The sequence below is a fragment of the Oryzias latipes genome, chromosome 20 (assembly GCF_002234675.1).
Source record: "Oryzias latipes chromosome 20, ASM223467v1".
Taxonomy (NCBI): Eukaryota; Metazoa; Chordata; class Actinopteri; order Beloniformes; family Adrianichthyidae; genus Oryzias; species Oryzias latipes.
The window spans coordinates 21,367,408-21,393,805 of record NC_019878.2 but is presented as its reverse complement, the minus strand read 5'-3'; the positions used below and the strand labels follow the sequence as shown (position 1 = coordinate 21,393,805).

The 26,398-nt window shown below is 38.9% G+C and overlaps 1 protein-coding gene across 23 annotated transcripts in view; it reads right to left on the bottom strand.

Annotated features, from left to right (window-relative positions):
* scrib (scribbled planar cell polarity protein) overlaps positions 1–26,398 on the bottom strand; it is a 79,967-nt gene that overhangs the window by 2,050 nt on the left and 51,519 nt on the right. For 16 of the 23 annotated variants that reach the window (XM_023950144.1, XM_023950155.1, XM_023950156.1 and 13 more), the window contains 7 exons: positions 25,080–25,117; positions 24,704–24,778; positions 12,429–12,480; positions 9,825–11,965; positions 9,602–9,661; positions 8,886–8,945; positions 7,457–7,800 (listed from right to left, as the gene is read on the bottom strand). In XM_023950144.1, coding sequence (XP_023805912.1) covers positions 11,829–11,965; positions 12,429–12,480; positions 24,704–24,778; positions 25,080–25,117 — 302 coding nt within the window. In that variant the 3' untranslated portion in view covers positions 7,457–7,800; positions 8,886–8,945; positions 9,602–9,661; positions 9,825–11,828. Of the gene's footprint in view, positions 1–7,456; positions 7,801–8,885; positions 8,946–9,601; positions 9,662–9,824; positions 11,966–12,329; positions 12,357–12,428; positions 12,481–24,703; positions 24,779–25,079; positions 25,118–26,398 lie in introns of those variants that run through there. The other 7 variants (XM_023950151.1, XM_023950158.1, XM_023950166.1 and 4 more) reach the window with 4 other exon arrangements.

Genomic DNA, 26,398 nt, shown 5'->3' with positions numbered 1-26,398 from the left:
TAAAGGTGGTTTACAAGAAGTTAAACTTAACAAAGTTATTTCAGCACATTAAGCCAAAGCTACATATTGTCTACTAAACTTTATGGTAATTTGTTTGTTTTAATAACTGAAGTCAGTACATTTGTCTAAAGTTAAAACCATATTCAACCTAAATTGAAGGAATATAAGTGAATTTATACCATGGTCCGGGTGAATACTCGATTCTGATTGGCTGCTGGGTGTACATTAAGTAAGGGTTAATGGCCGATGAAGGCCCGCTTATACCATGGTCAGTTACAAAAGAAATACATACTAACCAGGTTTTAGTCATTAATTCTTGTTTTTCTTTTTTCACCGTGCGGTTATCAGGTTTTAATGCATACCCAGCAGCCAATCAGAATCGAGTATTCAACCGGACCATGGTATGAAGAGTGATATACCACAGTATAACGCCACGGTGAAAAAAGAATTTCCGGTCACCTAGCTTAAATGTTTTGTATCACTGCGCCAGCTTCTTTAAAACAACCTTTTGCTTCATAATTTGGACAAAAACAAGCCGTAACAGGTGAACTTTCTCTTTGAACTGATGCTTTATTCAACCCATCGGAAAGATCAGCATATATATATATCGCTTATATTGCCAAATCTCCACTGCAGCGGTGGTGCGGCGCGACGTAACAAATAGTCTGCTTTTTGTGAGAAAAGCGATCTGACTTGGAAAAAAACAGGAATGAAGGACTAAAAACATGTTAATATGTATTGCTTTTGTAAGTGAGTATGGTATAGGCGGATTAATGGCCTTCGAAGTATGCATTATCACTTTTTAATGCACTTCGAGGACACAACCGTCCGACGCGAAGGCTTCCACGGCATGCGTTAAAAAGTGATAATGCACACTTCATCGGCCATTTACCCTTACGTATCCTATTTATGTTAAAGAGTTAAGTGACTAATTTTATTTACTAAGAAATAACAATTTGAAGGTAATATTTGAGTCATTTGTCATCAGAAGTAAGATTACTGTATACATGCTTAAGTTTGGTTGAAATAACTTTAGGATGGTAAAGACTGTGGCTCGTACCGACCCATCTCTCTCCTTAACTGTGATGCAAAGATCTTAGCTAAAGCCCTCTCTCTTCGTTTAGAATCCACAATACAGGATGTGATCTCTGATGATCAAACTGGTTTTATGCCGGGGCGCCACTTATTCAAAAATGTACGCCGACTTTTTAACATAATTTACTCTCCTGCCTCTGAAGCAGAGGCAGAAGTGGTAATTGCACTTGATGCAGAGAAAGCCTTTGATAGGGTGAAGTGGAGATATCTATTTGCATGTTTAAAGAAATTTGGTTATGGTCCCAACTTCATCTCCTGGATCAAGCTTTTGTATAAATCACCCAAAGCCTCCATAATTAGTAATAGCAAGCGGTCACAATATTTTCAGTTGTCACGGGGTTCTCGCCAGGGTTGTCCTCTCAGCCCACTACTATTCGCTTTAGCTATAGAGCCCTTATCTATCACACTTAAAACTTTACCATCAATCAGTGGAATTCACAGGGGCGGTAAGGAACATAGAGTATCTTTGTATGCAGATGATTTATTGTTATATTTGTCAGACCCCATTCTAAACGTCCCTCACATAATTTATGCTTTGAGGAAATTTGGGGCTTTCTCTGGGTACAAATTGAACTTAAGTAAAAGTAAATGTTATCCTGTTAATGATCTGGCTCTCCAAATACAAAATGGTGCCTTGCCATTTCAAATGTCCACAAATGGCTTTAAGTACTTGGGTATCACTATTACAAGAGATATGCAACATCTCCATCAAAAAAACTTCTGTCATTTATTAGAAAAGACCAAATTAGACCTAAAGAAGTGGAGGACTCTTCAACTATCCCTGGCAGGAAAGGTTAATTGTGTTAAAATGACTGTACTCCCCAAATTTCTTTACCTTTTTCAGTGCATCCCCCTCTACATCCCCAAAATATTTTTTGAATCTCTTGATAAGATTTTTGTCTCATTTCTGTGGGATGGAAGGAAACCTAGGATACGGCTTGAATTGCTACAGAGATCTAAAAATCAAGGTGGTTTAGCCTTTCCCAACTTTCAGTACTATTACTGGGCTTCAAATGTAAAGAATATCTTACACTGGCTCCACAGTCCGAGTGTGGACTGGTGCCGTCTTGAAGCTGCATCATGCATCTCAACTTCCCTCCGTGCTCTGGTCACCTCTGACTTGTCTCTCTCTGCCCTTAAATATACCGATAACCCAGTCGTCATAAATACTCTTAAAATATGGTTTCAGTTCAGACGGAACTTTGACTGTGGGGATCTCCTGCATTTGAGTCCCATAAATATGACTCACTTGTTTCCCCATGCTAGACTGGATTCTGGTTTCATTCTCTGGAAACAGCAAGGTATTCATTTGTTCAAAGACATGTACATAAACTCTGTTTTTGCCTGTTTTGATGATCTTTCAATTAAGTTTAATCTCCCCCGGTCTAGCCTATTCCGTTACTTCCAAAATCGCTACTTCCTTCAGCGTCATACCCCAGACTTTCCATATTTGCCATTATGCTCAGGTATAGAAGCACTTCTAGAAACTCCAGTACATCTTAGAAGATTTATCTCAAGGATATATGATCAGATAACTTCCTTAAAAAACACAAATCTTGTAAAACTCAGGACAGATTGGGTGAATGAGTTGGGGGAGGAACTGGCTTTGGAGGACGACATATGGAATGATGCTTTACTGAAAGTAAATGGCAGCTCCTCCTGTGCAAAATTAAACTTAATACAATTTAAAGTTGTACATCGCATCCACTATTCCAAAGCTAAACTAGCAAAGATCTATCCTAATGTAGAAGCCAGCTGTGATAGATGTCACCATACCCCTGCTGACTTAACACATATGTTCTGGCTGTGTCCATCTCTGACGTCCTACTGGTCTGTCATTTTTAAAACATTGTCACAAGCTCTCAAAATTGATCTTGAACCTAACGCAGCCATGGCTATATTCGGCATCACAGGTGGAAAACAAGCTATTCTAAGTAAACAAAATAAACATATCATTGCTTTTACAACACTACTTGCACGTAGAAGGATTTTACTTCATTGGAAGTCAAATAAACCACCCAAAGTGTCTCTATGGTTTAGTGACTTGTTACAATTTATGGAGATAGAAAAGATTAAATACACACTAAGGGGGTCCAGAGACAAATTTCTATCTGTGTGGGGGCCGATACTATCCTACTTTAATAAGCTCAAAACTGTCCCCGAGTAGCAGCTTCCGACAACTTTCCTGTTGGCTTGTGTTGTCACACTGAGCCTTAGTGGTGCACACCTGCTTATATCTCTTGACGTAATCACACTTTAAATATAATTTTTATTTTCTATCATCATATTTTTCATATTTATATATATATATATTTTATTTTTTAAATTATTATCTTTATTTTTCTGACGTCTTTCATGTTCTGTGGGATGGGGTGGGAGTGGGGTTCAGCTATGTGTTTGTCTTGTTTACAAAAAAAAAAAAGAGAGCATTGTTTGAATAGTGCCTGACATGTGACCTTGTTTTTGTACATGTTCTGTACTTTTGTTGCTCAATAAAAAAAATAAATAAATAACTTTAGGACTCGACTCAAAAGATGACTGACATATCTAAGGATCCAGATACTCAAACAAATATTTGCAAAAGTATAAGAACAAGAACATTAACTGAAAAGGGAAGGAGCTTCAAGAAGCAAATCTCTGCAACGGAAATTCAAAATTTCTTATGAAAAATGGAGACATGAGGCAATAGTAACCCTTGTGCTATCCTAGGCACTTTAACATTGGGAGTGGGGTCATCTAGACCCACTAGACAGTGCTCTGAACCTTTTTTCTTCAGTGATTTGTGAACCTCACTGGTGTCCATGGATTACATGAAATCTTTCCACCTTTATCCACCTTTGTAATGGTAGGGAGAACACGTCAATGTAAGGGTGGGGTCATCTAAGATAGCACAAGGGTTAAGCAAGGTAATATTGACTGACACAGCCACTGAGAAGGAGTTGTCAGAGTTGATGAACAACATAATATTAACTTGCCAAAATGTTCAAGCTATTTACAATGAGATTCGGCAAATACATGCTCCGGATCCAGACATGAGGTGCAAGGAAGATGCAAGAGCAACCCTTTCAGATTTCATTGTTATAAGAGCTGAAAGGTGGCTAGAAAGAAATGCTGAAGAGGACCAAGAGCCATGGCCAGATGTTGGATCATGTTTGGCTTCAGAAAGATCTAATTCCAGGTCAAAAACACAAAAGTCAAATAGCTCATTGCTGTCATGCCCACAGTCAATCAAAAAGTGGCAGCCGCTGCAGCAGCATCTTAAGAAATCTTAACTGTCATAGAGGAACGAGACAAGCAAACGAGCAAATTACAAAAACTTGAAGTTGAAACATTAATGAGACAACAAGATAGTACGTTTGGAAGAGATTAAAAAGCTTAATGCTCCCAAAGCCAGAGTGAAAGTCTAAAATGAGGCGGAAAACAGCTATGATAGTTACAGTTCCACAAGCAGCAACAAACTGGCAGTTGAACGTCATGAAATTCCCGTCGCACCACTTACACTCTTTCAAGCTTCAAATACAGCACAACTTCTACATGCAACAAGCCCTGAATTTGTTCCACTTGCTAACACAGTTGTCACAAGTCAAATAATTCAAGAATCAAGCCCGCCATTTGTTCCTACAGAAATACCAGCCCCCCCACAGCTGCCACACAAATCAGCATAACTCTGATTTAGTGAGCATCTTGGCAGAAGCCACATGTGCCAATCGGCTTCCAACTCCAGAACCTGTAGTGTTTACTGGAGACCCTCTAAAGTTTAAAGACTGGAAAAAATATCCCCAAAAAATAAAAGGTTGTACCTCAGAAAGTACGCTGGTGGACCTGCAAAAAAGGCAGTTGAAGGATTTCTCCTAATAGGCATCGAGGAAGCATACGACTCAGCTCGACATTTGTTGGAAAAATGATTTGGAGATCCATTCACCACAGGAAAATGTTTTCGAGACAAGCGAAAAGTTGGCCAAAAATAAACTCTAAGGATGGAAGTGAATTACGGGAATTTGCAAACTTCCTTAAAAGTTGTAAAGCGGCAATGCCACATATCAAGACTCTGGAAGTCCTTAACGATTGTATGGAGAACCAAAAGATACTGTTAAAACTATCAGATTTGCTTGTGTCAAATGAGATGAGACTCATCAGTGGCGATTATCCAACGTTCCAGATGTTTGTGGAATTCATGTCAGCTGAGGCAGACTTGGCCTGCGACCCCATAACTTCAATACAAGCACTCAAAGCTTTGGAATCAGAAAACCCCAAACACAGAAAAACTCAAGTCATTCAAGCCAAAACTCTAACAACAAACCTAAGTAACTTAAGTTCCAATCTCACAACATGCATATTTAGCAAAAGGTCTGGTCACTCTCTCAACAAGTGTCACAAATTTATAGAGCAAACCGTACAAGATCGTGTCAAGTTTGTACAAACAGAGAAGCTTTGTTTCAGATGTTTAATGACAGGGCATCACTCCAAGAAGTGTGACAAGAGAAGCACATGAAATAAAAAGTTCATATAGTTATTGATCATTTCTGTCATTTATGTTTATTATGTTTTTATCAATCTGGACTATGATAAAACATTAAACACAAATTTAAGCAGACATAAACTTTTTAATGGAAACATTTTATAATAACTGTTTAGTTATTACAAGTTTTACAAGTAAAACTCATTATTTTTTTAAATTGACTAGTCTTTAAAAAATGCAGTTTGTAAAAATTGACACATTAGGAAATTTGAATTTAATTTTTTTCCCTTGTTTTGTTGTTTTTGTTTTGTAGAAGTCATGTTTCGTCAACTAATTCAGATTTATTTTTTGCAATTTCTGTAAAAGAAATCTGAAGTAAGAAAATCACATTAGCAGATCTAAATCGAAATTTTAGCAGAACAAAGTCATGCTTGAACAAACGTGACCCTTGACCCCTTGAGGACACGCAGTAGATATACAAGCACCGATACCTTTTTATTTGGATTTTAGTTCATATTTGAAGAAGTGTGACGGATCAGAAACACAGAGAAAACTCAGTGAGGAGAAGTTCTGTCTTCATTTTACCTCTGAGGAGTTGAAGAAAGTCCCGTAACGGTTCTGCACCATGTTTGATGTGACATTTTTTCTATTGCTAATAAATAAAATATCAAACAATTTATAACAAGTGGCTCAAAATGTCTAGAAGCAAATATTCTGACGTTAACATTTTGCAAATGACGACATTTGTGTCATTTCTTTACCCCAGATAGAATGACTGCAGCTCCAGCTGCTGTCAGAACGCATCCAAACAGACAGAACAATGTTAGTCCTCTCATCCTGATTCTGTTCTATCCTCTGGTTTAACCTTTTGTTACGTTTAGTTTTTGTTTTCCACTCAGCAGCAAAGTCCAATTTCCAAAAAGCTTTTATTGATTTGTTGAAGGCAAACACCGCTGATCTTTACACGTCCAAACTCCATCAGAGCAAATCGTTTGCAATTTAGGATTTATTTCACAAAATAGATTTAGATTAACCCTTGTGCTATCTTAGTCATTTTAACATTGGGAGTTGGGTCATCTAGACCCATAGTAGGTTCTCCCTACCATGACAAAGGTGGATAAAGGTGGAAAGATTTCATGTAATCCATGGACACCAGTGAAGATCACAAATCATTGAAGAAAAAAGGTTCAGCGCACTGTCTAGTGGGTCTAGATGACCCAACTCCCAACGTTAAAGTGCCTAGGATAGCACAAGGGTTACACTTAGTCTGACTTTGAAGATGTTAAAAAATCTGCCTCCTTTATTAGATTTCCTAATGATAAATGAAATCAAAGTTTTTTCTTTCACTTTTCAAGAATGTATATTGAAAAACGTATTTAGACTTTTTGAACTGTAGAAAATCCATATTCCAGTTAACTGAGTAAAATAACTTTAAATATTTATTCAGATTTCATTTGATGTTTTATCAGACAAAATAAAAAGTCAGGATTAGATTTGATAACAAATAATCTCAGAGATTATGACCAATCATGAGCGTCTGTCAGGAATCAGGAATCTTTATGGTCCGTTAGCCGTTTACAGTGAGAAGACACGAATAAGTAAATATCAATATGACAAAGTATGATTCCTATTGAGTATTGCACAGTGGAGAATATATTACAGTATTGCACAGTCCTCTGATTTTGCACTTGAGATTTAGCAAGTTGTCCCTGGGGGGTGGGGGTGGGGGGATACAGTGATCAAAAATGCCGCCCAAACAGAATAATATAGGAGAATTATTTCTGTAAAATGTTGAAATAATGATAAATAAATAAATCTTTGAATGTTTTATTCTGGCAGGACTGTTGGGTTCAAACAACATGAGAATAACAACATAAGGAAAGAAAGACAGCAGACCAAAGGTACCTTTACGAGGAGAGCGAACAGAGATCACACCCAGCAACCATCTCTCTCCACTTCTGTCGCCTCCCCTTTTATTAAGTTTGTTGGGTTTTTCCCTAATTTACATTTGCGCTGAGCTCTAAGGAGGGGAAACAGAACGCAGCTGCAGGGCTGTCAGAGAACATTAATTGTGATTGTCTTCTCACTGTCCTCCCACATCATCTTTGGACCTGAACAGCCTTTTCTCACGGATGACCAACACAGAGCGTCCTGCTATTCAGGTCTAGACTCAGCTAACGCCAGTTCCCAGGCTGGGAAGACGCAACGTCAGTCGGTTTCCCCCCGAGGGTTTCATCTCCACCTTCCTGTGAAACAGAGTTGGACACACACTTCATGATTATATCACCTCTATAGCTAGGTAATGCATAAAAGCAAATATGAGATGATTAATGTACATTATTCCAACAAGGAGAAATCCATTTTTACTCTAATCTGATCTTCTCAGCAGTTTAATTTATCCTAAAATGGTTTAATTATATCAGATTTAAATTATAAAACCTTTTAATAAACACAACTGAAATAAATATAAAAACATATGCAAAGCAAAAATAAAAACCTTTAGTTTGACATGAAAAAAGGTAAAGTAATGTATTTTTTTAAAACTTTTGTTAAATTTTGTGTCTTAAACATGTTTACAGAGCTAAAACTTTAACTGAAAACATTTTTAATGTGAATAAAATTGAAGGAACTGTTCAGTTCATAACGACATCAGAAACTTTCATTTTAATTGAAATAAACATAAAACGTTACTTAGTAGAGAAAAATATGAATAATGCAAAACAAAAGAACAAAGAACAGAAATTTGACCAGCTGGTGTATTTTATTATTATAATCTTTAAATGTGTTTTATATGGAAGCGATTCTGTAGCATAAATAAAAAGTAAAGTCAAAACCAGAAATGCTTTTTCACTTTCAAAATGAAGCTGCATTTTTTGACTCAAAAATAAAATTAAAAAGCAATACTTCAAAATGCTTTTTCATTTCCTTCCTCAATCCAGCTTATTCTGTCACTTAATTAAAATGATAAAGAAAATGGTATTTGACATTTCATTTTCAAAAAGTTCCCTGGTAAATGTGTAGCATAATTCATTTAGAAATGTCTAATTTGACAATTAAAATGGATTAATAAAAATGCTTTTTAATTTTCAAAATGTAACTGCATCAAATGCCTCAAAATTAAAATGAAAAAGCAATCCACCAAAATGCTTTTTCATTTCCTTCCTCAACACAGCTTATTCTGTCACTTAATTAAAATAAAATGAAAATGGCATTTGACATTTCATTTTCAAGACGTTCTCTGGTAAATGTGAAGCATAATTCATTTAGAAATGTCTAATTTGACATTTAAAATGGACACATTCCACATTTATGATCTTTATTATTTACTTACATTTTTGTCCACTTTTGTTTCTGGTGTTGATGTGATGTTAGACGTATTTTCAGTTAAAACCTGCAAACAAAAAATACATTTTAAACAGTTTCACTGAAGACTGAGTGAATTTTTCCTAAAGTTTAACATCATGAAGGTGTTTTGTAGAATCTCTTTGCTCTTTGTTTGTGACTAACAGATAAAAAAACGGAAAAATAATCCAAACATTTAAATGCTTATATATTCATTATCATCTGTTTTTCCATTTTAGTTCAAATGTCAACAAAATCCTAAAACTAACAGAAAAATCTAAATCCTGGATCTAATCAAAGTAGATTTGATCTCTTTTAAGAACCCAGAAAAACCAAATTAGCCCAAAAAAAAGTGTTTTTATGACAAAGAAATGATATTTAGAGATGAATTAATGTTTCACAGACATTTATTCCATCGTCTCTGCATCGTCTGAACGACAAAAGTTATTTTAGAATAAATTGTTTCGTCAACTAATTCAGATTTGTCATGTCTGTGAAAACATGTATTTAAAAAAACAGAACTAAACCAAGATTTTTGCAGAACAAAGTCATGACTGAACAAACGTGACTTTGACCCTTGATGACAAGCAGTAGATTTACAAGCGTCGATACCTTTTCATTTGGAATTTAGTTCATATTTGAAGAAGTGTGACGGATCAGAAACACAGAGAAAACTCAGTAAAGAGCAGTTCTGTCTTCATTTACCTCTGAGGAGTTGAAGGAAGGTTCGTTGTAACCCTCCAGTGCGGCAAAACATCCCGGACACTAAACGTTTAAATTAGGAAGAATCGGAAGTCAGAAACGGTTCTGCACCATGTTTGATGTGACATTTTTTCTATTGCTAAAAAATAAAATACCAAACAATTATATAACAAGTGGCTCAAATATTCTGACGTTAAAATATTGTAAAGTTGTTGTATTTCTTTACCGCAGATATCGGGATTTCAGCTGCTGCAGTCAGAACGCATCCAAACAAACAGAATAATGTTAGTCCTCTCATTCTGATTCTCTTCTATCCTCTGGATCTGGTTTAACTTTTAGTTACGTTTAGTTTTTGTTTTCCACTCAGCAGCAAAGTCCAAACCTTAGAGACATTTCCAAAACGCTTTTATTGATTTGTTGAAGGCAAACACCGCTGATCTTTACACGTCCAAACTCCATCAGAGCAAATCGTTTCCAAATTAGGATTTATTTCACAAAATAGATTGGGATTAAACGGTAAAAGAAATCTCTATTCTAAAGTAGGTTGATTCTATTTGACTGTTTACTCATGTTTGTTAGATTGTATAATGTGTTTTTACAACAAATATCACAGTAATTTACTTAAAAATACAGTTTACAATTTCTTATTAAGTAAAATCTTTATATTAATTGACTTTTAACCACTTGAAGCACTTTGAACCAATAAAAAATCAGGGGGGAAAATCTTGGGATAAAAATATGTTTTAAGTGATCAGATAATAATCATTCAGACTACAAATATTTGAGGATTTGGTTCACTTGAAGGGAATAAAACCTTGCCTAATTTAAAAGTCCTTCTGCGTATTTTCTTTCCTAATTTTTAACTTTGGGGACGTTTTGTTCAAACCCGACAAAAGACACGACTCAGAGATTCAGCCTCTTAAATGAAAAGTAAATTTTATTATTCCTGAACCACAAAATAGACTTCTTTGGTTGTACAAATTCACTAGTTACAGTCTTGTGTGAGCTATAACCTCTGACCCTAGAACTCTGAACCTCTCAGTTTGCTTGACATGAAACCAAACACAGCATGGATCGTGTAGTGAAACCCATCGGAAGAGATTTACCAACTCAAAGTAAAAAATAAAACAAAAAACGAAACTGAATTTCAGTCAGTGAGAGCGACATTAAAAGCTAAGATAAGAAAACCCTACATTAAATTAAAACGCTAGCATATTCCCAACAGAAACGCCATCTGATGGGAAGTGGGGGTGGAGGTGAGCCAGAGCGATTCCTGACGAGTTCTCCCATAACCAACCCAAGCGCCCGCCCCCAGCGGCGGGCGTTTGTGTCGACATTGGCTCAGATTCAAACTCATCTTTTTTCCTTTCGGCATTTGTACATTATTCACAAAAACAATTATTTTATTCAGTGGCATCAGATTTAAATTAACCGATAAAATAAAAACACCCGCTACCTTCACATCCCTGTGGCGCCTCGTGAAACAGCTGATTCACATTGATTAGAATAGAAAAAACCAGGTCAACGTACCATTAACCAAAAAATTAAAAAAAAGGTAAAATTCCCCCTAAAGGAATTTGAACTTGTGTACGTTTGCTGCTCTCTACAGGGGAATGTAGCTGATGTCTGTGTAAATGATGGAAATCCTGTTCAAATTGTTTAAATGAGAGGAAAACTTCATTAGGATTTGCCTAAAAATGGGTTAAAACTTTCAAAATAAAAGCCTTTTCATTTAAAAACAATAAATTAGACAAAAAATGTTTCAAAATGCTGATCAGTGGCAGTGCAAAAATGATATGTATTTTTTATTTAAAAAAAAAAAAGCTCTCCACACTCTGATGATGAAGGTAGCAAGCTGTTCCCTCTTCAGTTAGAGATCAAATATTCAAATATACAGCCCCCGTCTGTCACATCCAAAGCCGCGGAAAGTTAGTAAAGACCCATTTCTTTTCCAGTTTCTAGGTTGTTAAAAAAAAAAACTAAAAACAGATGCAAAAGTAAAATCCACTAAAAATGTGATCACCCAAGTTAAAACAGACCAGACTATCAGGCAAACCAAAGAAAATCCAGTAGCAGTCCTAGCTAACCCTACTAGCTCCTCCCTCCCTGCCCGCCAGGGACCGTTGAGCTCCAGCGCCTCCGTGAGCTGTAAAGGCAAGGCCGGCCCCCCCGCAGAGCAGAGCGGCGGCGTCTGTGCAGTGGTTTTACATAGAAGAGTGACGGCTGAGCGTTATGTGGGAACGGCGGTCTCCAGGCTGCGGCGGCCCTGCCTCAGTTTACGTTTGCTGCTGTACAGCGCCATCTCCTCCAGGGCCGAGGTGGCAGGCAGTGGGGGCGGGGCCTCGACTTCAGGGTTGGCATTGTTCCCTGAAAACAAACAAACGGTGAGTCACGTTAACAGATCGTCTAAAAGAGGAGAGAAGAGGCCTGAGAAAATGAAACGGCGAGGAGCAGAAAACCAAAGCTCATCGAGGGACGAACAACACCTCCCCCCCCAATCACACACACACACACAGTGTGAGCCAACATGAGTCAGTTTCTATGGCAACCACTCTCGCCTATCAGGAGTGAGCGTGTTGGAAGGCCACACCCCCACCACTTTCTCGGGAGAATCTGACACCCAAAGGTCCAAAAGGACCTTTAAGACCGGAACCCAAAGCCAGCAGGTTAGAGACGCATGCAGACCGCTGCACATCCAGCCCCACACACACCCGACACACACAAGTCCTACCACGAGCGGCGGCCTAGTCCTGGTCACCTGGACGAGAAGGACGGGCTGATGAAAAGCTGTTGTGCAGAGTGAAAGCAGAGCAGAAGCTGCCGTTCTTACCTGGGCTGCTGGAGCTGTCGATGTATTGAATGTTTTCGGTCATTTCGGGAGACTGGAAGAAAAAGGAGAGGGGGGGGGGGGGGGGGGGTCAGTGAGAGCGAGACGCCGTCTGACAGGTAGCCTTCACCAGGTGAGTCGGAGGAGAAGATCCAGGTGGGTCAGCAGGTGTAACTGCCCCAGTGTCAGAAAGGAAAGCCCCAAAAGCCCCTCTGCCTTCAATCTGCAGCTCTGTACAGTCTTATGGTAAACGCTGGATTACATTTTCTAAATGAACTTAAAAGGATGAAAATCTGCTCAGTTTTAATTTCAATAAAGTCTATTTGCCAAAGTTTGAATCGATTATAAACCCTGTAGATGAAAACGACACATTTGTCACGTTTTGGATATTTAAGCATTAAAGATGAAACAGAGGTCTAGTGTGGATTCATTATAAATGAAATTAAAGGTTTTTTTGCATCAGTTTATAGAAACTTTAAACAAAACTACATTTTATGTGAATAATAAAGAAAAATAGAAGTAAATAATATACTTTTTAAATAAAAACTAATTAAATTAGATCATTTTTTAGTTTGAGATTTCGTCTGGACGCCAATATTCAAATGACTAACAATATTCAGCTTTGTGTGTTCTTTTCTGGGTTTCCAGGTAGAAACCTGGACTAAAGGTGACAAAGAAAAAAAAAGAATCCAGCATTACATAAATAAGTGTGGCAATTAAAAAATTAATTAATATTTCTTAAAAACACACACATGTAATTATTTTACAGTCTTGTGTTGCAGCGTTTCAGGAGTAAATCTCATCTGTCAAACTCCCCTGTCATAGTGAAGTGGGCGGAGCTTACTCAAATTGACATGAAGGCAGGAGCGATGGCGGACCTTTGAGAGCTTTAAGGTGACCCGGTTCTGAGCTCTGACCCAGAGCGCGTCGTGTGGACGTTAGATCGATTCAAGTCATCGGAACAATTTCCAAACATTCAGACGCAGACATTAACCCAACGGTGACGGCGAATTTAGAAGAAATGCTCCACCGCTTCTCTGGCCCAAACGCAGGACACGACCAAAACTGGGGCTGGAATTGATCTGCCTTGTTTGACGGACAGGGTAACAACTAAGGTGCTAGGCCCCGCCCACTTGACTTTGACAGAAAGAAATTCAAGAAATGCTGCAACACCAGACCATGAAATAAATCCAAAGTGAAATATGGATATATATGGATATATCAATATATGTTAAGTATTTATTTATTTAGTTATTAATTTAACTTCTCACCTTTGACCTTCCATAGAAACAGTTTTCTTTATCGTAAATGTTGAGGTAAAATCTATGGAAGCGATTATGTAGCATAAATAAAAAGCAAAGTCAAAACCAGAAATGCTTTTTCATTTTCAAAATGAAGCTGCATTTTTTGACTCAAAAATATAATGAAAAAGCAATACACCAAAATGCTTTTTCATTTCCTTCCTCAACACAGCTTATTCTGTCACTTAATTAAAATTAAAATGAAAATGGTATTTGACATTTCATTTTCAAGACGTTCCATGGTAAATGTGTAGCATAATTCATTTAGAAATGTCTAATTTGACCATTAAAATGGATTAATAGAAATGCTTTTTAATTTTCAAAATGAAGCTGCATTTTTTGACTCAAAATTAAAAAGAAAAAGCAATACTTCAAAATGCTTTTTCATTTCCTTCCTCAATACAGCTTATTCTGTCACTTAATTAAAATGATAAATAAAATGGTATTTGACATTTCATTTTCAAAAATGTCCATGGTAAATGTGTAGCATAATTCATTTAGAAATGTCTAATTTGACAATTAAAATGGATTAACAGAAATGCTTTTTAATTTTCAAAATGTAGCTGCATCAAATGACTCAAAATTCAAAAGAAAAAGCAATATTTCAAAATGCTTTTTCATTTTATACCTAAAACCGCTTATTCTGTGTCATAATTAAAACGAAAATGCAAAGAGGGGATTGCATTTGCTTTTAACATCCACCCCGCGCAGCTCGTCACAATACTCATTTCGAAAAAGCAATAGCAGAGGGGAGGCGGGGCGATGACGTCACTGCTTTCTATGGAATTACGTTTCTCCCATTAACTGAAAGGGCGTAAAGACAACTAAGCAGGCGTATTTAGGAACTGAGTGAGTGAACCTTAAAACCGCGCAGGCGCAATTCTAACTGAGAAGTGATCTTGTGCGGTCAATTCCTTTTTGCGCGCTCATGTGGATTTACGCTCAGTGTTAAGGGGCGTTTTTGTCACTTTTGGGGCAGGAACCTTTCTGTTTGATCTGATTGGCTGAAATTTGCATGGCCTATCGGCGAGGCAGAGGGGCGGGACCTTCATTTTTCAGTGCGGGGGGTGGGTTAACAGGCGGCTCTTGAGCTGCGTGCAGCTCTCTGCCTTTTATCATATTTTCTATATTCAGTACTTTCACAACCATAAGGCCGTGAAAGAAGACCCCCCCCCCCATAGTACAAAGGAGCAGATATGTGAATAATGCAGAACAACTTCGTTTGGAAACCCTTGAAATGCAAAGAGACACGATTATGAGGCACAGTTTAAACTGCAGCTATCAGCTACGCGGAGGAACACGGGAATAGAGCAGCTGTGGTTTGGTTAAATTAGATCTTCACAGATTCGGACTTCCTGCTTCAATAACTCTTCTGATAAACGTTCAAATGTGTCAGCAAGTATCTCACTCATTTTGTATTAACACAGAGAGTGAACTACAAAAGCATTTTTAAATAAAAAGTTCGTTTTTATTGCCTTTTAATCAGAATTGTTCGTTTCAAGCTGTGAATGCAAACAGAGCAGCGGGCCGACTGCTAAGGGACCGTCAAAAAAGTGCAACCTCTGTGAAACAGCATTCTGTAAAAATCAGTGAACTTTTAAAAAGCGAATAAATGTTTATATTTATATGAACTGGTAATGAAGACTCGTCAGCATAGTCATGCTACATTATTATTTATTATACTAAATTTTGTTAGAAAGTCAACCTCTATTTTATTGCTTATAGTTTTTAAAATTTAATAGAGATATGAATCATAACATAAATGCTCAATAGCTCTGAAGATACTAAAGCTTCTGTCACCAAACCTCCTGTACTGAGTAATCATGACCTCATTGTCCTACTGCAATAAAGATTATGTCATAATTCACGTTGTTTATTGTTAGGAATTTTTCATATTAAAATGTTGATCAGATTTGGTCAAAAATGCTCAATGGTTTTGAAGATGCTGTAGTTACTGACACAAAACTTCCTGTACTGACTAATCATGACCTTATTTTATTTTATTATATTATATTTTCCTACTAAAATAAAGATTATGCAAAAAAAATTTTTTTGGCATCTTCAGAGCTATTGAGGATTTTTGACCAAATCTGATCCATTTGTAAATATGAAAAATTTCTATAAATAAACAAAGTGAACTATTGACATTTATTTTAGTATGACAATAATGTCATGTCAAGTTACTGATAACTTTAGTCATGATTCATATCTATTAAAATTTGAAAAAGTATATGCAACAAGATAAAATGAAGATGGACTTCCCTACAAAATATGTATTGTAACAATAATATGCTTTATGATCATTTTATGATTTTTTTGTAAGATTATTGATTTTTACACAGTGATGTTTCACAGTTCACAGAGGTTGCACTTTGTTGACGGTCCCTTGGCAGCCGGCTGCGGCATGTCTGCATTCACAGCTTAAAGCGAACAATTCTGATTAAAAGGCAAAAAACGATCTTTTTTCTTTAGAACTGCATTTGTGGTTCACTCTCTGTGTTAATACAAAAGGATTGAGATACTTGCTGACACATTTGAACGTTTATCAGAAGAGTTATTGGAAGAAGCAAGAAGTCCGAACCTTTAGATCTTTACGACGCTGAAGTTGGCTTCCGATTCACAGCTTCCGATTCGCAAGGGCACTAAAGGAACATTCCGCTGTATTTTTTGCACTAAGATCACCTAAAACCGGGTCCTGTTCAAAAACCGCTGGACCTGGACTGCTCAAACCTGGATTATATTATGCATTAGATAGTAAAGAACACATTAAACACAGATTCTGATTTGTGAAACCTTCCTCTGATTTGTGAAAATGTGAAATAGTGAGAAAAAGGCGATAAAAAAAACCTGAGTCCACTTCAGACCAGGTCCTGTGCAAAAACAGCTGGACCTGGACTGCTCAAACCTGGATTAAATTATATTTTAGATAGTAAAGAACACATTAAACACAGTTTCGGATTTGTGAAACCTTCCTCTGGTTTGTGAAAATGTGAAATAGGTTCATTTTTATTGCCTTTTTCTCACTGAGTCCACTTCAGACCAGGTCCTGTGCAAAAACAGCTGGACCTGGACTGCTCAAACCTGGATTAAATTATAATTTAGATAGTAAAGAACACATTAAACACAGTTTCGGATTTGTGAAACCTTCCTCTGATTTGTGAAAATATGAAATAGGTTGATTTTTATCGCATTTTACGCACTGAGTCCACCTTAGACCAGGTCCTGTGCAAAAACCGCTGTACCTGGACTGCTCAAACCTGGATTAAATTATAATTTCGATAGTAAAGAACACATTAAACACAGTTTCGGATTTGTGAAACCTTCCTCTGATTTGTGAAAATGTGAAATAGGTTGATTTTTATTGCATTTTACGCACTGAGTCCACCTTAGACCAGGTCCTGTGCAAAAACCGCTGTACCTGGACTGCTCAAACCTGGATGAAATTATGCATTAGATAGTAAAGAACACATTAAACACAGTTTCTGATTTGTGAAACCTTCTTCTGATTTGTGAAAATGTGAAATAGGTTGATTTTTATTGCATTTTACGCACTGAGTCCACCTTAGACCAGGTCCTGTGCAAAAACCGCTGTACCTGGACTGCTCAAACCTGGATTAAATTATAATTTCGATAGTAAAGAACACATTAAACACAGTTTCGGATTTGTGAAACCTTCCTCTGATTTGTGAAAATGTGAAATAGGTTCATTTTATCGCATTTTACGCACTGAGTCCACCTTAGACCAGGTCCTGTGCAAAAACCGCTGGACCTGGACTGCTCAAACCTGGATTAAATTATGCATTAGATACTACAGAACACATTAAACACAGTTTCTGATTTGTGAAACCTTCCTCTGATTTGTGAAAATGTGAAATAGAAGGATTTTTTTCATCACATTTTATGCACTGAGTCCACCTTAGACCACGTCCTGTTCAAAAACCACTGGACCTGGACTGCTCAAACCTGGATTAAATTATAATTTAGATAGAAAAGAACACATTAAACACAGATTCTGATTTGTGAAACCTTCCTCTGATTTGTGAAAATGTAAAATAGTGAGAAAAAGGCGATAAAAATAAACCTGAGTCCACTTCAGACCAGGTCCTGTTCAAAAACCGCTGGACCTGGACTGCTCAAACCTGGATTAAATTATAATTTAGATAGTAAAGAACACATTAAACACAGTTTCTGATTTGTGAAACCTTCTTCTGATTTGTGAAAATGTGAAATAGGTTGATTTTTATTGCATTTTACGCACTGAGTCCACCTTAGACCAGGTCCTGTTCAAAAACTGCTGTGTGAAATAATATATTTTTATCGCATTTTATGCACTTTAAGGACAATAGGGACAAGGGAAGGACAACTTACATCAAAACACCAAAACAGGAACTTTAAAGTAAATCAGAAAACAAACCAAGAAATATTGAACAAAAAAACTAAACTTATGTCAGAGATACATGCTAACCGTGACCATAACTATGTATCCAATCTGACATCTGTTTCTCAGTTTATTTTGTATTTTGAGATTTTGATGTCGCCTCGTCTAGCCTTCTTGGATTCCTAAAGTCCATCGTAAAAGTGCCAGCTTTTGTCTGGGCAAAGTATGTGGAATGCAACAAAGTGATTTTGCACACCCAGGTTAGGGCCACCGGCTCGTACCTGTGTGAACACATACAATAGTAAAATCCAGTATAAAAAATAAAAATGTTAAGGAATAAAAAAATACAATTCCACCCAAATTACATGAACAGGACCTGGTCAGAGGTGGACTCAGTGCGTAAAATGCGATAAAAATCAACCTATTTCACGAATCAGAGGAAGGTTTCACAAATCCGAAACTGTGTTTAATGTGTTCTTTACTATCTAAATTATAATTTAATCCAGGTTTGAGCAGTCCAGGTCCAGCTGTTTTTGCACAGGACCTGGTCTGAAGTGGACTCAGGTTTTTTTTATCGCCTTTTTCTCACTATTTCACATTTTCACAAATCAGAGGAAGGTTTCACAAATCAGAATCTGTGTTTAATGTGTTCTTTTCTATCTAATGCATAATTTCATCCAGGTTTGAGCAGTCCAGGTCCAGTGGTTTTTGAACAGGACGTGGTCTAAGGTGGACTCAGTGCATAAAATGTGATGAAAAAAATCCTTCTATTTCACATTTTCACAAATCAGAGGAAGGTTTCACAAATCAGAAACTGTGTTTAATGTGTTCTGTAGTATCTAATGCATAATTTAATCCAGGTTTGAGCAGTCCAGGTCCAGCGGTTTTTGCACAGGACCCGGTCTAAGGTGGACTCAGTGCGTAAAATGCGATAAAATGAACCTATTTCACATTTTCACAAATCAGAGGAAGGTTTCACAAATCCGAAACTGTGTTTAATGTGTTCTTTACTATCTAAATTATAATTTAATCCAGGTTTGAGCAGTCCAGGTCCAGCTGTTTTTGCACAGGACCTGGTCTGAAGTGGACTCAGGTTTTTTTTATCGCCTTTTTCTCACTATTTCACATTTTCACAAATCAGAGGAAGGTTTCACAAATCAGAATCTGTGTTTAATGTGTTCTTTTCTATCTAATGCATAATTTCATCCAGGTTTGAGCAGTCCAGGTCCAGTGGTTTTTGAACAGGACGTGGTCTAAGGTGGACTCAGTGCATAAAATGTGATGAAAAAAATCCTTCTATTTCACATTTTCACAAATCAGAGGAAGGTTTCACAAATCAGAAACTGTGTTTAATGTGTTCTGTAGTATCTAATGCATAATTTAATCCAGGTTTGAGCAGTCCAGGTCCAGCGGTTTTTGCACAGGACCCGGTCTAAGGTGGACTCAGTGCGTAAAATGCGATAAAATGAACCTATTTCACATTTTCACAAATCAGAGGAAGGTTTCACAAATCCGAAACTGTGTTTAATGTGTTCTTTACTATCTAAATTATAATTTAATCCAGGTTTGAGCAGTCCAGGTCCAGCTGTTTTTGCACAGGACCTGGTCTGAAGTGGACTCAGGTTTTTTTTATCGCCTTTTTCTCACTATTTCACATTTTCACAAATCAGAGGAAGGTTTCACAAATCAGAATCTGTGTTTAATGTGTTCTTTTCTATCTAATGCATAATTTCATCCAGGTTTGAGCAGTCCAGGTCCAGTGGTTTTTGAACAGGACGTGGTCTAAGGTGGACTCAGTGCATAAAATGTGATGAAAAAAATCCTTCTATTTCACATTTTCACAAATCAGAGGAAGGTTTCACAAATCAGAAACTGTGTTTAATGTGTTCTGTAGTATCTAATGCATAATTTAATCCAGGTTTGAGCAGTCCAGGTCCAGCGGTTTTTGCACAGGACCCGGTCTAAGGTGGACTCAGTGCGTAAAATGCGATAAAATGAACCTATTTCACATTTTCACAAATCAGAGGAAGGTTTCACAAATCCGAAACTGTGTTTAATGTGTTCTTTACTATCGAAATTATAATTTAATCCAGGTTTGAGCAGTCCAGGTACAGCGGTTTTTGCACAGGACCTGGTCTAAGGTGGACTCAGTGCGTAAAATGCAATAAAAATCAACCTATTTTACATTTTCACAAATCAGAAGAAGGTTTCACAAATCAGAAACTGTGTTTAATGTGTTCTTTACTATCTAATGCATAATTTCATCCAGGTTTGAGCAGTCCAGGTACAGCGGTTTTTGCACAGGACCCGGTCTAAGGTGGACTCAGTGCGTAAAATGCGATAAAATGAACCTATTTCACATTTTCACAAATCAGAGGAAGGTTTCACAAATCCGAAACTGTGTTTAATGTGTTCTTTACTATCGAAATTATAATTTAATCCAGGTTTGAGCAGTTCAGGTACAGCGGTTTTTGCACAGGACCTGGTCTGAAGTGGACTCAGGTTTTTTTTATCGCCTTTTTCTCACTATTTCACATTTTCACAAATCAGAATCTGTGTTTAATGTGTTCTTTACTATCTAATGCATAATATAATCCAGGTTTGAGCAGTCCAGGTCCAGCGGTTTTTGAACAGGACCCGGTTTTAGGTGATCTTACTCTTAGTGCAAAAAATACAGCGGAATGTTCTTTTAGTGCCCTTGCGAATCGGAAGCTGTGAATCGGAAGCCAACTTCAGCGTCGTTAGATCTTTCTAACTTATCGAACCTCAGCTCCAAGAGAATTTAAAATAATGAAACCATGGTTCACAAGTGAGAACGCTGGAAAACCAACTCCGACAAGACAAGAAGACGCAGCAGCAGTTGAGTTTCCGCGAAAAAGGAAAGGCCTGTGTTGGAAGATCGACTCGAGGCTCAGCGCTGCAACTTCCAGCAGATGACCGTGAAAAGAGCCATCCTCCCCCCCTTACCGGGACGCAGCGCCGGCAAGTTACTTTGGGACTGCAGGACTTAAACTTGGCCTGAGGTGTCTGCTTTCACTGTTCTTTGGAGCCGCACGGCAAAGAGACGGACTCTGATGATGAGGAAAGGGAAGCCGGCGTGTTTGATAGAGATGTAGTCCAGCTGTTTCAGATGCAGAAGATGAGGACTTTGATGGATTAGAAATGCTGATTGAAGACTGAAAAAATAAATCACAACCAACTCAGTTTTGCGCTCGCTGCCTTTTTTAAACACACACCAGCGTGCACGTTTCACCGGTATATGTGTGTTAACGTTAAATACAGAAAAAACACTAAACTGAAACGGCGCCGTTGTAATGAGAGGAGGGGGTTATGGCACATAACATGGCTTTAATTGTGTGTGTGACTGGCAGATCAGTGTGTGGTGTGGCTCTTTGACTTTCACAGTTAGAAATGTCAGCTCTTTGTGTCAAACTTGTTTGTCCCCCCCCCCCCCCCCCTGTTAGAGGCAATCATAGGAAAAAACGCGGATGTAACGTGGATTAAAACATTAACCAACGACCCAAAACTAAGGTAAGAAAGTGCAGCGGGTTTTTCTGTGCTGTATGTTTTTCTCATGTGAAATTCACTGCATTTGTTACAGTTTTAATGCTTTTAATCCACGTTACAGCCGCCGTTCGATTTCTATTAAAGCCCCAAAATTAAAGTCCCGCCCAGCTGCTTGACATGCAAATTTCAGCCAATCAGATCAACCAGAAAGGTTCCTGCCCCCAAGTGACAAAAACGCCCCCTTAACACTGAGCGTAAATCCAGGTGAGGGCGCAAAGGAGAACTGACCGAGCAGGATCCCTGCTCAGTTGGGATTTCAGCCGTTCAGTTGTAAAATACGGGGTCGCTTAGTTAGAATTGCACCAGCACGGTTGTAAGGTTCACTCAATCAGTTTCTAAATACGCCCCCTTAGTTGTCTTTACGCCCTTTCAATTTTTGGCATTTATGTAATTCGATAGCTTTCTCTGTGTGTCCGGCCGCTGACTGACGCACACACGCGCACCAGGAGCAGACTGTGTTAGCGGCAGAGACGAGGGTTTTGTGATGGTTGTGAACTTCTGATGAGTTTCCACAGCTTCTCATGACTACATAGCAGCATGTCCGCCTTCTGCGGTCCTCCTCCGGACGCACCGCGGACAAGCTTTGTTCTGCGGACCGCCAGCTGCCTTCGCATAGCGGAGCGCGAAGCTCCCGATGATCGCTGAAGGCGGAAATGCTGATGCGATCTGAGAGACCATATGAATTTGTGTTTCCAGTGGTGTCCAGAACAAAATAAAGACTGATGTAATTCACAGATATTTACACCTTGATCTGCAGCTTCGCGGTGAATTTGCTGTTTGATGACAGCTGGAGCCCCATCATCAGACAGTAGATCTCTCGATGCTAAACGTTGCTGGTTGGACCAAAAACACTCACTCAGCGCGAAGCTGCAGGAGACTATCTTCATAATGTGCTTTTATTACAGTTATGCTAATATTTTACGGCCTTCTCTGCTCGATCATATGTTTTTAAATCCGTGCGGTCAGACGACGCTAAAGTTGGCTTACGTTGGCTTCACAGCTTCTGATTCGCGAGGGAGCTAAAGGAACATTCTGCTGCATTTTTCACATTACGTAAAACCGGGTCCTGTTCAAAAACCGCTGGACCTGGCCTGCTCAAACCTGGATTCCTGGATCTTAATAAATCAAACAGCAAATTCACCGCAAAGCTGTAGATAAATGTGTAAATATCTGGGAATTACATCAGTCTTTATTTTGTTCTGGACACCACTGGAAACACAAATTCATGTGATGGTTTCTCAGATCGTAGCAGCATTTCCGCCTTCAGCGATCATCGGGAGCTTCGCGCTCCGCTATGCGAAGGGAGCTGGCGGTCCGAAGAACAAAAGCTTGTCCGCGGTGCGTCCGGAGGAGGACCGCAGAAGGCGGACATGCAGCTACTTAGTCCTGAGAAGCTGTGGAAACTCATCAGAAGTTCACAACCATCACAAAGCCGTCTTCTCTGCCGCTAACACAGTCTGCTCCTGGTGTGTGTGTGTGCGTCAGTCAGCAGCCGGACACACAGAGAAAGCAGTGACGTCATCGCCCCGCCTCCCCTCTGCTAATGCTTTTTCGAAATGATTATTGTGACAACGTGCGCGGGGTGGATGTTAAAATGCAAATGCAATCCCCTCTTTGCATTTTCGTTTTAATTATGACACAGAATAAGCGGTTTTAAGTAAAATGAAAAAGCATTTTGAAATATTGCTTTTTCTTTTGAATTTTGAGTCATAAAATGCAGCTACATTTTGAAAATTAAAAAGCATTTATGTTAATCCATTTTAATTGTCAAATTAGACATTTCTAAATGAATTATGCTACACATTTACCAGGGACCTTTTTGAAAATGAAATGTCAAATACCATTTTATTTATCATTTAAATTAAGTGACAGAAAAAGCTGGGTTGAGGAAGGAAATGAAAAAGCATTTTGAAGTATTGCTTTTTCTTTTTAATTTTGAGTCAAAAAATGCAGCTTCATTTTGAGAATTAAAAAGCATTTCTATTAATCCATTTTAATTGTCAAATTAGACATTTCTAAAAGAATTATGCTACACATTTACCAGAGAACGTCTTGAAAATGAAATGTCAAATACCATTTTCATTTTAATTTTAATTAAGTGACAGAATAAGCTGTGTTGAGGAAGGAAATGAAAAAGCATTTTGGTGGATTGCTTTTTCATTATATTTTGAGTCAAAAAATGCAGCTTCATTTTGAAAATGAAAAAGCATTTCTGGTTTTGACTTTGCTTTTTATTTATGCTACATAATCGCTTCCATAAAAATCTGACTGAGGTCTACAAGTTTCCTTTTTGTCGTTGGGAGGCAGACTGACCACCAGGTGGCAGTAATGCCCAAACGCCCAAACCTTCACCTTCATGACTCCAAACTTCTCTGCAGATCAAGGTTTTCCTTTAGATGAAGATTCATGATCAAATAAAGTAATAAAACTCAATTTCATACTAGCAAAAAAACAAACTTCCAGATTGCAGGAAAGTTCAAACGTGCACCAAAACACTGAGGACAGACACATGAGGAACACGCCCACACCAACGCAGCAGCTCGCTCACGACTCCAGGATTGTCGCTTCTTCTACAAGAACCAAAGGGAAGCTGTTTTAGAGCGGGGGGTGGGGGGATGGGGGCGCACTTGAGCGACTGAAGGAGGAGATCTGGTGAGTTCAGGATGACATGCGTGGATGGAGGTGAGCATGAGAGGAAGCGGCCGTTCAGCCTCTGGTTAGTGGATTTACAGTGATATGGTAGAGTCTGATGTGTTAGAGAAGAGTAGGGGGATCCGAACGGTTAAAGATGGTCTTTGATTGGTAAGTCGTGGTGAGAGGCGGAGCCAAGTTTACATTCCTGAGAGGAAAAAAATTGTCTTCAGTTCCCCGGTTAGTTAGCCACACCGCCGACAAGGAGCTTCGCCGAACCACAACTGAGACTGCAATCACACCGATGCATCCGGAGGGACAGACACTGGGCGGGGGGAGAGGCGGGGGGGACGTGGGGGGCTGGGGGCCCCCCCCCCAGATCGTCATGCAGCCAATAATACCTGGATGTCGTAAACGGGTTTGGAAGAAGGAATGGCGGCAAACTGTCGGTAGTCAAACTTCTTGATTGGCGCGGACTGGAAGGATAGCAGAGAGGAATGAGCGGAGGAGGAGACGAGAGGATGGAGGCGAAGGAAACGGGGGGAGAGATGATGGAGGAGGGGGATGGAAAAAGGAGAGGGTCATGATTTTAACCAGCCCGCTGTGGAATTCGATGCGTGCGCTCAAAAGAGCCCGTCTTCATGCTTCCCATTATTGTAAAATCAAGACTGAATATTTGGCTCTCCAACATTTAAACGACGACGTCTCGACTTTAAGGAAAGAAGAACTAAGTCCTGTTAGTCCGACGTGGAAACGTAGAAAGGAAAGGGTTCTTACCAGTCTGCCCGGTGAGGTGAACCCTCGAGGTTTGAGATCTGTCCAAAGAAAAAAGAAAAGATTTATGTCTATGTCTAAGTTAAGACCCGTACACACCGGGACGAATTTCGCGCGCGATATTCGCCGACGTTTAACGCCTCGTGACTAAACAAAGGGCACCAATGTGAGTGTGCACACCAACGCGAAAAACGCCCCGCGTAAAAGCGTCACTTTTTAAAAAACGCCTCGGGTTCGTTTTTTTGGTTTGACGCGCCGCGTCAAAAACTATACGACCAATGAGAACGGCGCTTTTGCACACGTGTCTGGAGCCTCTGAAGTTACAGTAAAACACAACTTGGGGGCGCTCAAACACAAAACTGCATTTCTGAGCACACATACCAGCGAAGAAGATAGACGCCAAGTAGCGTCTACACTGCCGTGAAGAAATAATGACCACCGCGAACCAAGCACCAGTTGGAGCAACTGGTGCTTGAAATATTCATGCTTGAAATATTCATGTTTTCTTTGTATGATTCTGACAAGCGCGTAAATACTTGCTCTCTTCTTCTGAGTGAAAAGCGACTTTAAGAAGCGTAAAGTTGCGCAGCGCCACCTTGTGTACAGGAGTATTTCTGTTTTACATTAATCGCCATCTAATGTCAGCGAATGAAATTGCATGTTCGCTCGGCTCATCGTCAGCGAAAATCGCCTGGGTGTGAACACAAAAAACGTGGCGAAAAACGCTGGCGAATAACGCCTGGCGAATATTCGCCCCGGTGTGTACGGGCCTTTAGGAACAGAAAATTCACACCAACCACTTTCAATGAACGCTAAACCAGATTAACTTCCACCAATCGGAGCCTCAGATCCGGTGGTGGCGTGTGGATGGCGTCCCTCCTTAATTCACAGAAATACCAACCGATTGAAAATTGATCATGAAGGGGAAATCAGTTCCCGGCTGGAATTCTATGACACCAAACCTTACATATATCGGAAAAGAGCTGTGAAAGTAAAAAAGCGATTCAGGATTCGTGAAATTTTCGCCGCTTTGACCACTGTGAGAGCATGCGGCTGTATCGGCAAGTGACTGTATGGCGATTCGTGGATGCCAGTAATTGAACTAGCGTACAGATAAACTGAGCGAGTGTATTCAGGCGCAATGCTGACCGAGCGACCCCACATTTTACAACTGCATGGTTGCAGTCCTAACTGTCACTTGGGGGCGGTAACCTTTCTGGCAGCAGGGCGGGACTTTGATTTTTTTAGAGGTTTTAATTGAAAAGAAACAGAGGATGGAACGTGAATTAAAATGTTTACCACCGACCCACGAGCAAGGAAAG